The following is a 14950-nucleotide window of genomic DNA, read 5'->3' on the forward strand; positions in this document are numbered from 1 at the left end:
GTTCATTCACTTTTGAGTGTTTTTCAAAAGTGAATTAGGGCCAGAGATTATCAGAGATTATCAGAGAATATCAGAGATAATCAGAGAATATCCCAGTTTTATTCTCATAAATTTACACCTTTAATCTTGAAAATCTTGAGTTTCTTTCTCTGAATATTACCCTCCAAGCTGTGTCATTTTTCCTCCCTGCAGTGACCCTGGTACGCCGTTGCAGTTTTTCAAACAAGAGATTTATTACCAGATTTATTGATCGGACTGATCACTGCCTTCACTCCACATGCAGATAAACGAGCCCTGATCAGCCGTGCTGAACGTCATGGATCCCCTGAGCCCGGCCTCACCTGTCTGACACCTGTCACTCAGTCAAACCTGCACGTCGCGCTGCGTCCTGAACCCCCAGCATCAGTTAGGGGGGGAAATGATGCCAAATTTGTTCTTTATATTGTTGTAGTGCAGACACACACACACACACTCTGGTGGTCTGTAGCCCCTGGGTGCTGCTGACTTCAGAGGTAAGGAGTGTGTGAGGTGGGTGTGTGTGTGTGTGTGTGTGTGTGTGTGTGTGTGTGTGACCCTGCCATGTGTCTGCTGTCACCCGTCAGGATTTATGAGCCGGGCCTCTCCTGATCACCAGCTGCTGTGTTCACGTCTCTCCTGCAGGAACTGTACATTTTAACAACATTAAATATGAAGCCACATTTTGTTTCGCTTCAAATTTTCAAAGTATTTTATTTTTTGTATAATCTTTTATTATTATTATTATTTTAAATCTGTTGTATGACTCTTATCTTCTTTTAAACCTGTTTTTTTATCTGTATCCTCATTTTAATCCTCATTTTATTAACCATTGTGTCTTTTATTGTAAATTACTGTGCAGCACTTTGATAAACTTTATGTTTTCGAAATGTGCTATATAAATAAAGTGGATTGGATAATATTTTTGTTTTTCCTCTCCTGTGCAAAGCGAGGTGAGGGGACTTTCCTTTGGATTCATTTCTTTTTTTTTCTTGTTTTGGGGCGTCTGAAGTGATAAATGTTCGTCTGACCCCGTGCACGTCTGTAAACAGCAGCAGGGACTTGATCCATTCACCGTGGCAGAATTAAAGGTGCATTCTGCGCTGTTGATCGGGCGTTTGCTGCTGATGACACGCGGCAGGTGAGGCGGCCACACCTGCGCTGACTTTTCCTCTTTTACAAAAAACTCCCCCACAGACCAGACACACTTCCCAAGTATTCAAACACATTTTGGGTGAGAATTTTGCTCTGATAACCACAGCGCATCATCACAATGAACAAAAAAAAACAATTGCAGCTTTTACAGGAAAACAATGATTTGTTTTTCGCCGGGAATGAATGACTCATTTTGCAGAAATTTGATGGCAATTTGCGGACCGATGGTTGCCACGGCCACTCCTCTTCCGACTCAAACCACCGCCGCTTCCCCAGAAGTCTGCCAGCTTCAAAAATGAGCCGTTTCGGTTGTGCAACAGGGCATTCGTGCCCGTCATCACACCATGACACATCAACGACGATAACTGTGTGCCGACGAGTCACACGGAGAGGACAGAGGAGACCCAGACGGCTGGCATCGACCGAGACTCAACTGTCGTCTTTTAAAGGGAAGGATCCAGGTGAGACCAACCAGGTGTGAGGAGAAGAAAATCCAACATCAGACGAGGAAATAATCACATCTCCTCACCTCACTGTCACCGAGGAGCCACTTGTTCTCTTTAAAGTCGGTCATTTGGTCCATTTTCTGCCTGAGTTCTGTCCGTCACTTCACTTTAAATCAGATCCATCGCGGAGAACAGACTGTGGCACCTTTCACAATAAAAGCGCAGTCAGCAAAGAGGAGAAGAGGAACCTGCTTCTGCTTTGTCGTCATTTCCCGAATTTCGCAAGAAAAGCTGCGCCGTGAAAAAGTGCAGCGAGGACCATTTAGACTCAACTGCCCCCCCCCCCCCCCCAAAAAAAAAAAAAAAAAAAAAAAAAAAAAGGTGAACCCGGGTCGATCAGGTGGAACGCGCTCGCCGGCGGGTGTGTTTTTTTTATATTGGCAGACAGATCTGCTCGGTGAGCCAGGTGGAGGAGAGCAGCTGTCAATCAAACGGGGGCGGGACGTAAACAAACCGAGCTGTGTTCTGATTGGACACACCGTTTGCAGAGATGACAATAAATTAAAAAAAAAAAAAAAAAAAAAAAATTAATGATCAAATTGTCTCTTCTCGTGTCGGCCGTGTGGTTTCACTCGTTTGCTGCTTTCTAATTATCCAGAGCAGTTTACAGACAGAGCTCTGTTTACGTTAGCGCTCACCTTTAACACAGGGACCTGAACACACACACACACACACACACACACACACAGGGAGGTACATTATTTGGGCTGATACGTCTTTGTACCAGAAATCTTTACTCTTAGTTGGTTTCAAGCAGCTTCACTCACAGAAACACAGTAAAGAGGAAAATACATCACACACACACTCACACAGAGGTAAACACACACACTCACACAAAGGTAAACACACACACACACACTCACACACAGAGGTAAACACACACTCACGTGCAAAGATACACAAAAACACAGACAGTCTATTACATATATACATGTGTACACACACAAAAAGACAAGTGGATGCATGCACACACACTCACTAACAATGACACATACAAAGGGTGAGATGGGCGTATACACACGCATACACACACTCAAACATCCCACACACACGCTAAATCCCCACACACCCACTCTCACACACACACACACACACACACACACACACACACACACTGAATGCCAGTCGAACCAAAACAGTGATTAGAGTTTCAACTCTTCACCTCGGCGTCGACCCGGCAGCCGCCGCCAGATCTGCCACCGGGCGCAATTACAGGGGGAGGAGCCGACCAGCGCCTGCGTCAGAGCTGAGGCTGCTGCAGCTCGCGGCAGTGTGCGCCCCACACACACACACACACACACACACACACACACACACACGATCCCAGAAACAGGCACAGTTGTACACAAAAGTATGTTCTCTCACAAAAACACTGTAGGCCTATACAGAAGCAACCACAAAAACACACACACACACAAAATAAATGGATACAGACATGCACACACACTAAACACATATTACTGTACTTACAGGCACTTATAGGAGCGCGCGCACACACACACACACACACACACATACACACACACACACACACACACACACAGTAGCTGTGGGAGCAGTTTGGAGAGATTATTGCATCCTCATGTAAACAGAAACAGCAGCTCAGCTCTACCATGGAAACCTGCCTCTGCTGTCACACACACACACACACACACACACACACACACACACACAGACTCACACAAACACACACGAGAAACGACCCTGACCCAAAGACAGGTTAGGAGGAACTGGCTTGGAAATCAGATAGAAAAAGAAAGAAAGAAAACCTAAAAAAAAAAAAAAAAAAAAAAAAAAAAAAGAAAGAGAGAGGGAGAGATGGAGAGAAAATAATTTTTTCAAAATTGAGGAGAAATGTCCAGAAACTATATTTATAATTTTCAGAACTACATAAAAAAAAAAAAAAAAAAAAAAAAAAAAAATTATGTCACAGGAAAAAAGTATTTCTTTTTTGGCTAAAAAGTTTATTTTCATTTTTTTCATTTGTAGTTTTTTATTTATTTATTAATTTGTTTGTTTGTTTGTTTATTTATTTATTTATTATTTTTTTATATTTTCTTGTAATTTATTTATGTATTTATCTTTACTAATTTCTTGCAAATTTTCTTGCTAAGAACTGATGGGACGGGGAATCTTAAGATTTTTTTTTTTTTTATTCCCCCTGCATGTGGCAGACTTGTTGATGACTTGAGAAGCTGGTTTGGGACCAGAAGGTTGCAGGTTTGAATCCCTCAGACCAGAAACAGGGAAGTGAATAAAAAGAAAAACCTTTCATCCAAAAAAAAAAAAAAAAAAAGACACCATTCCATGACTTCCCATTCTGCTCTATATTTTTTTCAAAAACTGCCTGATATGATCCTCCACCTTCTGCAGGTAAACAGGCAGACTCACCTGGTTTCACCTGTCTGGACCTGGACTGATGTTCCTCATGGAAATAAAAGGTTAAAGGGCACTAAAATGAGCAGGTCAGGTGATCTGTGGACTCTCACTGAACTTGGTGCCTGCAGCTTTCAAATGATTGAACAGGAAAAAAAAGAGATGTGGCGCCACCTGCTGGCAGAAGGCAGGAAGTGACCATATCAGCCTGGGTTGGTAAGAGGGGACATTCTGTAGGAGAAAGCACGAGTTACCGACCAGGATTTTAAAAAAAGTTATGAGACATATTACAGGCAAACATGCTGCGTTTAAGTCAAAGCCAAGTGCTGGAAATCTGCCACCTGCCAGTTAAAGACAAACCAGGGAGAAAAAAGACGTCTGATGTTTTCTCTGCTCAACATCTTTTACACATATCTCTTATCTCTCTTGTGTTTAAGTGTCGTGTTAAAGCATTCCAGTATTTTTCCCTCATGTAACAAGAAAATATGAAATGTGAAACGTGATAAAAGGTTTATTATATTAGACAGTGCTAGTCGCCTATGGAGAGCGGGACAGAGGGTCAGCGGAGGCACCAGAGGGGGTTTTGTTGATGCTGCTTGTTATGTAGAAAATACGGGACAGCTCGGCCGATGAACCGGTTTCCCAAAAAGCTGATGTGGCTCTGAGTTCATGCGACGCACAGAAAACAAAAATCTACCCGATCTGATGTACTGAGGATTACAAACATGATCACAGTAATCATGAACAGGTTTAGGATGAAACTGTAGCACTTTCTCCAGGTGGGAAGACAGAATTCCCAGCTTTTCAGCGTCTCTTGAATGCAGCGTCAGTCATGTTTTCTCTCTGCTGTTTGAAGCAGAAACGCCAAGAAAACATTCAGGAAATGAAATGAAGAACTGGACCGCAGGACTGTTCAATCTGGAACCAAAAAAAAAAAAAAAAAATTCACGGCTGAGAGGCGGTGCTCCCTCGCCGGCGTCCCGCCCGCGGCGAGGTCCATCGCCCGGCGGCTCAAACGCACCTTTCTCTTTTTTCTCACAGAAAAAAGAGCCGTCCCGTCGGTGGATAAAGTTTGAGACAGCTGAGCAGCTTCACCAGCGTCCCTCTCAGAGTTTGGTCCTCACGGTTAATTAAAGGGACAGTTCGCCGTCTTGTGGCAGAAGTTCCAGGCTCAGTTCAGTTCAGTGAATGGGACAGTCCGTCCGTCCCGTCCCGTCCCGTCCCGTCCCGTCCCTCTGAGCTGCTGTGCTGTCGAGGCCGTCGGCTTCATTTGGGGTCTTTCTTCCACTGGTCGTCTTGGTACAGAAGAGCCTGGGTTCAAAAACACAAATTAAGACATGACCGACACTTCCTTTCAATTTTTATTTTTGGTTTTTAAAGCTTATTTGTTTTTTTTAACGATTAACTTCACAAAACATGACCAATCTGCTCCACATTCTGCCCCCAGGTCGCTACAGCTCCTCTCAAACCCCCGATCACCCCTCAACACCGAAGGGGACCAACAGCCTCCCGTCCCAGATTAAGACTCGTCCCAGATTAAGACCCGTCCCAGATTAAGACTCGTCTCAGATTAAGTCCTGTCCCACCACGGCTTTTAAATCGGATTTAAAGACCCACTTTTTGTCTCCTGCTTTTAGTTCTGTCTGATGTCACCTAATGTTTTTTTTTGTTTTTTTGTTAATTTATCTCCAGCTTCACTGAGTTTTATTTTGTTGATGGTTTTATTCAGTTCAGTTTTCATTTTTTTTTTTGTTAATTTCCTCTTAACTTGTTAATTTCTTATTTTAACACTTGATTTTGACTTTTCTTTTCTCTTCTCTGTTTTCCATTTCAGTCGTGGCTTTTAAGTATCACTCCTGTGATCTTGTACATGTGTGTTGTGAACCCTCCTGCCACGGCTGTAAATCACTCGGGGTCGACTCCTGTTGCTTTTAAACGTTTTAAACGTGCTGCAGAAGGAAAAGTGACCACACTAAAAGAAAATATTAAAAGCTCTCAGGCTGCGGCCACGCTGTGCAGCCGTAGGCCTTTTTTAACTTCCACTCAATGCAACCGAGGAACAGAAGAAGGTCTTTAAATGATCCTTGAATGCAACACAGGCGACCTGGGCGCTACAGCACGCGACGATTTCCTGTCAGTTTTCAGAAAACTTCATTTTCTGCAGCCACATGAAAAACCAGGCCTGGGCACTGCAAAAACGCAAAATCTTACCAAGATTATTTGTCTTATTTCAAGTCAAAAATGTCTTATTTCTGGTCAAAATATCTCATTACACTTAAAATAAGACATGATCACCTCAGAAGTAAATTGTTTTTAGACAATTTTCACTTGTTTCAAGTGAAAATTTGCTTGAAACAAGTAAAAATTTGTTTGTTTCATTGGCAAAATTTGCCAGTGGAAAAAGTGAAAATTCACTTGAAATAAATGAAAATTAGCTAGAAACAAGAAACAAATTTTGCCAATGAAACAAGCAAATTTTTACTTGTTTCAAGTAAATTTTCACTTGAAACGAGAGACAATTGTGTAAAAACAATTTACTTCTGAGGTGATCATGTCTTATTTTAAGTGTAATAAGACATTTTTGACTTGAAATAAGACAAATAATCGTGGTAAGATTTTGAGTTTTTGCAGTGGGGTTTTCAGATTTACACGACTTTTTGAAAAGCAGAAAAGGCCGGCTTGGGGTGGTCAGAGGGAGTTTGACGTCCCGTGGGGGTGCGGCTGTGTCACCTTGCTCTCCAGCACGCGGCTGCAGGACGGCCCGCTCAGCTCCTCCAGAGTCTCGGCTGCAGGTTTGTTCAGCGTCTCGGGCAGCAGGAGGCCGACGCAGCCGGCCGTCAGACCGCTCAGGCAGAACACGGTGAAGGGCATGGAGCTGTGCAGGGCGCGCTGCACGCACACACACACACACACACACACACACACACACACACAGAGGCATTACAGATGAAACGACGTGTGTCTTTACTTTACACAGGATGGATTAAAGATTTAAAACACAGACTCACCATGGAGGGAACAAAGGGGGCGAGGATTCCTCCAACTCTGCAAGACATGGAACACACTCCCAACCCGGCGTTCCTGAAACACACACACACACACACACATTATGCATTGAATGTGTGCAGTTGCCTTTGAACAAAAATAATGACAGAAAACTGCAAATTCCCATTTCTCTGAGTCATTTTAGCAGGACAGCTCTGACTGCAGCTCAGCTCCACTGTGTGTGTGTGTGTGTGTGTGTGTGTGTGTGTGTGTGTGTGTGTGTGCTGTGAGATGCAGGCTGTGCTGGCGCTCACCTGATCACAGTGGGGTAGAGCTCGGAGGTGTAAACGTAGACGATGTTGAACGCCGCGCTGACCATCAGCTTCCCCAGCAGAGCCAAGGACGTGACGCTCAGCAGGGCTCCTGCAGGCCGCACACACACACACACACACACACACACACACACACACACACACACACACACACACAGATTTTTGATTTTTATGTTATCCTAAATGCTTCCAAAACCTCCTAAATTAAACATTTTATGTGCATGATTTCCCAAAATGACCGTGTGTATCAGAATCAGCTCTCATTTAAGGCGTTTCCTGAGGAACGGCGCTCATGAGAATGTGACGGGCAGATGTACTGACGGCCTGAAGACAACAACAACAACAACAACAACAACAACAACACCCCTGCTTCCTGTCCCAAGGCGGGGCGGGGCGGCGCCGTCTCACCTGTGTTTTCGGGGATCAGCGTGGTGCAGAGACACGCCGAGCCGGCCAGGCACAGGAAGCTGGCCATGCTCTTCCTCCTGCCGGCCCTGACACACACACACACACACACACATACACACACAGTCAGAGAGTCACATCCTCCTCATCCTCTAACAGCATTATTACATATTTAAAACAGCAACAACAGAAACAGCTGTAAATATATTTTTTAAAATGTGCAACAGTTTTTTTTTTTTTTTTTGGTCTTACACCTGAGAAGATGCAGTCGACCGTGCAAACGTTACGAATCCTTCACTTTCAAATCCTGAATTTAGTCTGGATGTCACCTTTTCAATCAGATCTGCTGTAGTTCAGATGTGCTCGTGTCTCTGACGGTGCACGTTTAAGACTGAGCCTTTCACACGTACATGAACTCCATTAACCCTTCAAAGTGTTTTATTTCATTTGTTTGTTTTTGCAGCGGGGTGTTGTCTGAATGCGGCGTCGTGTCTGTGCAGGTGTGGGATGAAGAGTAATTTCCTTTTCTTCATAGAAAACGGACAAACTTTGCGATACTTCTATCTGATGGATCTAGTCGTCTGTAAGGCAGCGCAGAGAGAAAACCACCGGCTGGGTTTCCATGTTCAGCTCTGGATCCTCCACCAGAGGCCGTGATAGTGAGCGTGTCTGCACGGATCAGACTTTTTACACGTTTTAAAAAACACCTGGGACGCAGATTAGGAGCAAATTAAATTAAAACCAAAACGGAAAGGAAAAGCCTGTTTCTGACCGACTCGGACGATGAACGATCTCAAACTGTAAACGAGCAGTTAGACCGGTGAAAAAACAAGAAATCAGCCATGAGCCAGTGAGTGATAAGTGGTGTGTATTTCAAAGTGTGTGTGTGTGTGTGTGTGTGTGTGTGTGTGTGCGTCTCACCAGTGTTTGTTAATGAAGTAGATGCAGAGCGGGTAGGCGGGGAGCTCCACCAGGCCGTACATGGCCACGTTAACGTAGCGACTGCCGGACGTCTCGCTGGCGCCCAGAGTCAGACCGTAATACACCAGACTGCACGCATACCTGCCACGTGCACGTGCACACACACACACACACACACACACACACACACACATCATAAAATTCCATAAAATAGCAGAAACCGGTGGAAAAGCAGTGGAAAAAGCAGACAGTGTGTGTGTTTATTAGACAGACAGAAGTAAGAAATTACACGACTGAACCTGAGAGGCTTTTTGTGCACTTTGAACTTTTGAGTGTTTTTTTTTGTTTTTTTTTTTAAATCAGTAAATGTCTTTCAGTGTTTTTTCCAGCAGCAAAATCCATTCCACAGAACAGATTTAACCTCAGAAAGCGATCGACTGTGTTTCCTTTCCCAGAGGAGAGAAGAGGAATCTGCCGTCACGTCGTTCGCCTGCTTCATTTTTGTTATTTCTCAACTTTTTCCTCCACGACATTTAAAAAACACATTTTTTTTTCCAGCCACTGAGACCCGTTTGAGCCCGGCTCCCTCCTGAGCTCCTTCACACGGCTCAGCCCTCCTCGCCGTGTTCTTCTTTGGTGGTGCCGAGTGGCGGCTGTACTCACCAGACGTACATCAGCACCATGGTCCTCAGGCGGAGGACCGGGTGGGTCACCAGCTTCAGGACGCCGGCGTCTCTGTCGTCATGGTTACCAGTGCCGACCCGCCGCAGCGTCAGTTTGGTGGCGGAGTTGCCGTTTCTCAGCGCCATGTAGCGCAGCACCTGCAACACGCAGCGGCACGAGGCACGCGGCAAAGCATTATTTTAACTGTTGATTCATTTATTGGTGGTTTTCTCAGTGAGTCGTTTACTGTATATTGTATGAAAAAATAAAGCCAAAGTGTGATGGGAGGTGCTCAGAGCCAGAGACCAGCAGCCAAAAAGGTATGAACTATTAATTTTACAAAGATATGAACAGAGAGAAGGAAGATAATCTGAGCATCTGACTTTATTTTAGACTAAATGAATAAATAATCAACAGATTAAAGTGATTTGTTGCAGCCCTCATTGCAGCAAAAGAAACTTTATCCTTTGATTAAACCCCAGTGTTGCAGCAACTTTGCTCTGTTCCAGCAAAAACACTACATTCAGATATTATATCGGCCTAAATGTTCAATATATGAGTGTTCACCTCTTCAGCCTGATCCATGTGACCCCGAGAATACAGCCACCGAGGAGACTCAGGGAGAGTGCTGGAGGAGAGAGGAGGAGAGAGGAGAGGGTTCTCACTTCTGACCAGAAATAAAAAAACTTGCCTGATGGCCGACGCAAGAGCAGTGATTGGCTGTCAGACATCGAATCAGGATCAAACCAGAAACTGAGGGATGTGAGCGGCCCGGCGGCGGCCCGGCGGCGGCGAGTCGTGTCAGGTTTGTACTCACACACACAGCAGGAAGAAGAGAACGCCCGGAGAGTTGGCCGCTGTGGCCAAGTTCCTCCACGGCCGGATGAAATAACCCAGAGCTCCGAACAGAGCGATGCCGACTGCAAACGTCATGTTGGCCAACGTCCCTGCAACACACACACACACATACACACACACAAATACATAAATACATAAATATACATGCAAATGATCAATGCAAATGTAAATTCAAATGTGGCTAATGTCCAAAAACATGTGACCACAGTGTCCTTAATCGAACGGAAAGTCAGCTGAGCTCACAGAGACACTCCAACGGTTTTTATTTTTTTTATCTTAGGAAAACTCCTAAAATCTTCTCACTACAGTCAAAGTGCAGCAGGATCCTCAGTAGTTCAGTTGAAGAACGGTTCCTTTCAGAGAGTTCAATTCTTGCTGCATTAACATGTAAGAGGTGTTTTAACGTTGCAGCTCTGACTGGTTTACTCTCTAACAGCAGCTCATCTGATGTTCTGCATGGAAAAGCTTCTTCTGCAAAGTAACGAGTGACTCCAGCCGTCAGATGAATGTAAAGCAGGAAGAAGTGCAAGAAAAGGACTGAAGGATAAGCCTGGAGGAAACTGAATAATCTGCAAGTTCAAGTTTATTTAGAGTCACTGTTTGAGTCTCAAAGAGCTCTACAAGTTACTTTACACCCCATTTGCAGTTTATATAGAGTTTTAAAAATGAAGAAAACATCTTTGCTTTGCCGCTGAGATTTGCAGTCGGTGGCTCTCACCGGTCATGGCCCAGTAGGATTTGCCGACGTACTCCTGCGTGAGGACGAAGCAGACGAGGCCGATGCCCCCGTTCATCAGGCCGACCAGCAGGCGGGACACAGCGAACACCTCGTAGCTGGGAGCGAAGGCTGTGGCATAACCGAACAGCACCTCGAAAAACAGACCTGAGGGAGAGAGGGAGAGAGAGAGAGAGAGAGGGAGAGAGAGAGAGAGAGGGAGAAACAAGTGGAATGAGGACAGAACATTTGCAAACGAATTGACAAACTGAGTTTTTTTGTCCTTCCCTTTTGGCTTTTCCACACGGCAAATCTAAAATGATAACATTTATGAAATATGACTGTATCTGTCCTGCATTCACGTGTTATATTTCTGGACCTTTGCTTTGTAGAGCTTTGAGATTATCGGATGTTGCTTAAAATTTACCGGGTCATTTTGTAGCTTTCGCATCTTTTCAATGCTATTCTCTTACAAATCAACCAAATCAATCTCTGTGGTTTTCTGATTGGCTGATGGGACGATTGTTGTAGTTATGTGTGTGTATATGAGGGTTGAATAGACCAAAATGTTGTAAAAACAAATAATTCAGCAGTAAGTGAGTCAGTGTGTGGGAGTTCTTATCATTATTTTTATTTCTTTGCATTGTACAGCTGGTTGCTTTTGGATGTATTTTACAGATAAACTGGCGTGACTTGTGCTGTGATGTGATGTGAAGCCGCTGCTCTGGTTCTGGAAAGCTCTCTGCTCCTCCTCACCTGTGAGGAAGACGGGCCTCCTGCCGATCTTGTCGGACAGCGGCCCGAAGACGACGTTCCCGACCAGAACCCCGGTGAAGAACAGCGACCCGGCCAGGCTGACCTTGTAGGCCTGCTGCTTGATGAGGAGCCACTGAGGAGCGGAGAGAGAGAACAGCGGAGATCAGCGGTGCTCTGCTGAGAAACACTCAGGGTCGAGAACATCAATACGGAGGGAGGAAAAGCATGAAGTGATGAACGTGACAGCGGTCGTGCCGTCTCTCACCTCGGTGACGATGGAGTCGACGTCCTGGCTGAAGCTGCCGAGCTGCTGCACCTCCGGCTGGACGGAGACGCCGCCGCCGCCGCCGCCGCCGCCGCCGCCGCCGCCACTCTGCTGCTGCTGCTGCTGCTGCGGTTCAGCTCCAACCAGAACTATCAGCATGGACTGGCAGGCCATGTACACCTGAAACACACACAGCAGCACTCGTACCAACACTACTACCATCACAGAACCTGTGTGCACACAAAAACACACACAGACCATAATACTACCAACCCGCTGACTAACACATCCACTAAGGAGGACATGTGAAGATGGCACTTTGGACTCTGATCACTCTCCATCAGACTTTGGCTTCATTTTTCACACTAAAGACAGTTTTATTATTGTTTTTAGCATTAGTAGTGATCATAGTACTACAAGTAATGTTAAAGTGCAAAGTTTACTACAGTATTACTGTTTCTTGGAAAAATGACAGTTATATTGCTTGGCTGTGAGTGTGAACTGTGTTTAGCTGTTAGAGTTTATAACAAGGTGAGGCTCAATGAAACAGAGGTCCTGTTCTTCAGCATTCTTACACATGTAAATTATAAATTGAAGCCGCGGACCCTGCAGGCTGCACCGGTGTGTGTGCAGAGGTGAGAGGCTGGTGTGCTGTTTAACTCGGTGTTTACTCAGCCTCAGTGCGTTCACTGCAGCAAATCAAAGAAAAGCACTAAGAGAAAATGCGGCAAATACACCAGCTGTCAGGCAGTCCAGCTGATCAGGGTTGCCAAGTCCGCGTTTTTTCCGCCAAATTGGGCTACTTTTTAAGTGTTGCCGCGGGTAACAAATTTTGTCCGCGGGTTGGGCTTGGGCAGTCATGAATAAAGATTCATATTTTGAATGACCGATGTTTATACCCAAATCCTGTCAAACTGACTCCGGGCCAGATCAGCATATAAACTATCCACATATGTCACAAACTCCACAGACAAATAATATGCCAATGCTGTGTGAGGCCACTCAGCACATGACCAATCACATCATCAGCACCACTCAGCTGAAGTGAGGTATCCCATATTATATTTTAAGTTCTGATACACTGTAAATTAAATAGGTGAAATAACTGTTTCGGGAAATTGCCTTTAATGTTTATGGTGTTATTTTATAGATATTATAGTGCATTTTGCAATTATAGCAACGCTGTTGGACTTTAAAAGCAACATATATGGATTTTTATGGGCATATTTTGAGTTCTGGTATTGGGCTGATTTTTGGGCCCTTTTTAGTGGGCTTTGGGTTTGGGGTTGGTTTTGAGTTGCTGTTTGGCTGCTTTTGTCTCACAGACCTGGCAACCCTGCAGCTGATCTGCTTTAGAGAAACAGTAAAATGGAGCTGAACCCGCTCCTTGGTTCAGCTGCGCTTGTTTCAACAAGTCACAGTATGAGCCAGCCGAGCGGAGGATTAGCTAAGGATCACCAGACTCCGTTCAAAAATACGGAGGGTGGATGTTGCCTTGATTATCCAGGACTAAACACGCAAGACAGAAAATCACTTCAAGCCATTTACGAATCAGAAGGGTTTTCTGATCAAGTCGGCTTACAGGTTTTCCACGAACCAACACTTTGCTTTAAGATAAATCCACTTTTCGAAGTCGCTTCCCGTCGTTCACCTGCGTCCCTCAGGTGACTTTCAGTGGAAGAAAATTATAGAAGCGAGACGTGAGCCGTGATTATTTTAGTTAGTTTAGATAAACACCTTATGCATGGTGTATCAAATGGATGCCGAATTAAAAAATGACCCCAAGTGGATTGTGAAAGGTCTTCGAATGGGTTATACAGTGTGTGTGAATTTATCGACAAACAAGGAACTATAAAACTGCCATTTTTTTTAAAGCAGCTTTCTGTTGGTGTTTCTCCCCTGCAGAGACCGACCCGTACGGGACTGGGATTGGCTAAAACGTGAGCACTGGCATTAGTTTGACTTTAGTAAAATGTGGTTCTGATTGTAGGACAGTTTGAGGGTGAACTTTAATTCAAAGTGAAGATTTAAAATCACTGCCTGACAGCCACGTACGCTGCTCCGCACGGGGACCGCTGTCAGGCTCCTGGAGCTGTGACGTGACTCCTCGCTTCTCGATAATAACAATAATAATAACATCAATATTGACCGAGTCTGACCTGTAACAGCACGAGTCCAGCCACCGCCCGCCTCTGATACGGTCCAAATTCACCGACCACCTGAAAAGCCTCCTCTAAATCCATTCCAGGTGGGACAAACACACTCCTCTAGTTTAGCATCACAGCAGCGAGATGAGGAGCTGCCGCTTCCTTCCGCGTTCGCTTTACCGCTGCCTTCAGGAGGAACCTGTTGACAAACGGGGAGCCGTATGTTTTTTCCTAGGACGGCGAAGGCGTGACCTAATTGACTTACGTTCAATTTCTACAGCCTTTCCCGAATCTGTGCCATGATAAAAGTTTGCCTAACCAGAACCTTAACCTAAACTACACTCAAAGTATAACCCTAGCCGTAACTAATAAGTCAAAATTAACACTCAAAATGCAAAAAATGACTTCATCATCCTAGGGAAAAAAAGTCAAAAACTGAACGTGTACATCCAGCATGCAGGTCGGGAAGATCCGCCCCGCCCCTGCTTCTGATTGGCTACCTTAACCCTGAGCTTTCTTTCTTTTTTCTTTTTTTTTTTGTGTAAATCTTTATTTCAAGTCATGAAAGAGGAGGGTTACAATATTGTTTACAAATAGATGAAGCATTAAAGTATTAAAACATAAACAAGTACAAGAGAAATACTGCAAAAACAAAACCTAAGAAAAGATTAGAAATTAAAAGACAACAGTACTGTATGACAATAAACTCACCTAAAGACTTTGAAAATATGATAGGTTTTGTTTTGTGAGGAAATGGTTGATACGTCTTGGTTCATTTCCTTGATAAATGCAAAGAACTGATTTGTTTCTTATAAATTTGCATGTGTGAATGTGGCACTTCGCAAGAAGTA

The 14950-nt window shown here is 44.5% G+C and overlaps 1 protein-coding gene across 1 annotated transcript; it reads right to left on the reverse strand.

The window, feature by feature from the left end:
* Positions 1-3833: 3833 nt before the first annotated feature.
* slc22a15 (solute carrier family 22 member 15) lies at positions 3834-14392 on the reverse strand. The gene is made up of 14 exons (XM_030071261.1): positions 14112-14392; positions 11953-12132; positions 11688-11820; positions 10935-11099; positions 10176-10305; positions 9926-9986; positions 9359-9516; positions 8696-8836; positions 7778-7863; positions 7352-7460; positions 7061-7133; positions 6783-6941; positions 5293-5363; positions 3834-5232 (listed from the first exon to the last, which is right to left on the reverse strand). The coding sequence occupies exons 1-13, from the start codon at positions 14193-14195 to the stop codon at positions 5319-5321; spliced, it is 1524 nt and encodes a 507-aa protein (XP_029927121.1). The 5' UTR covers positions 14196-14392; the 3' UTR covers positions 3834-5232; positions 5293-5318.
* Positions 14393-14950: the final 558 nt, after the last annotated feature.

This window comes from Myripristis murdjan, chromosome 15 (genome assembly GCF_902150065.1).
Source record: "Myripristis murdjan chromosome 15, fMyrMur1.1, whole genome shotgun sequence".
Taxonomy (NCBI): Eukaryota; Metazoa; Chordata; class Actinopteri; order Holocentriformes; family Holocentridae; genus Myripristis; species Myripristis murdjan.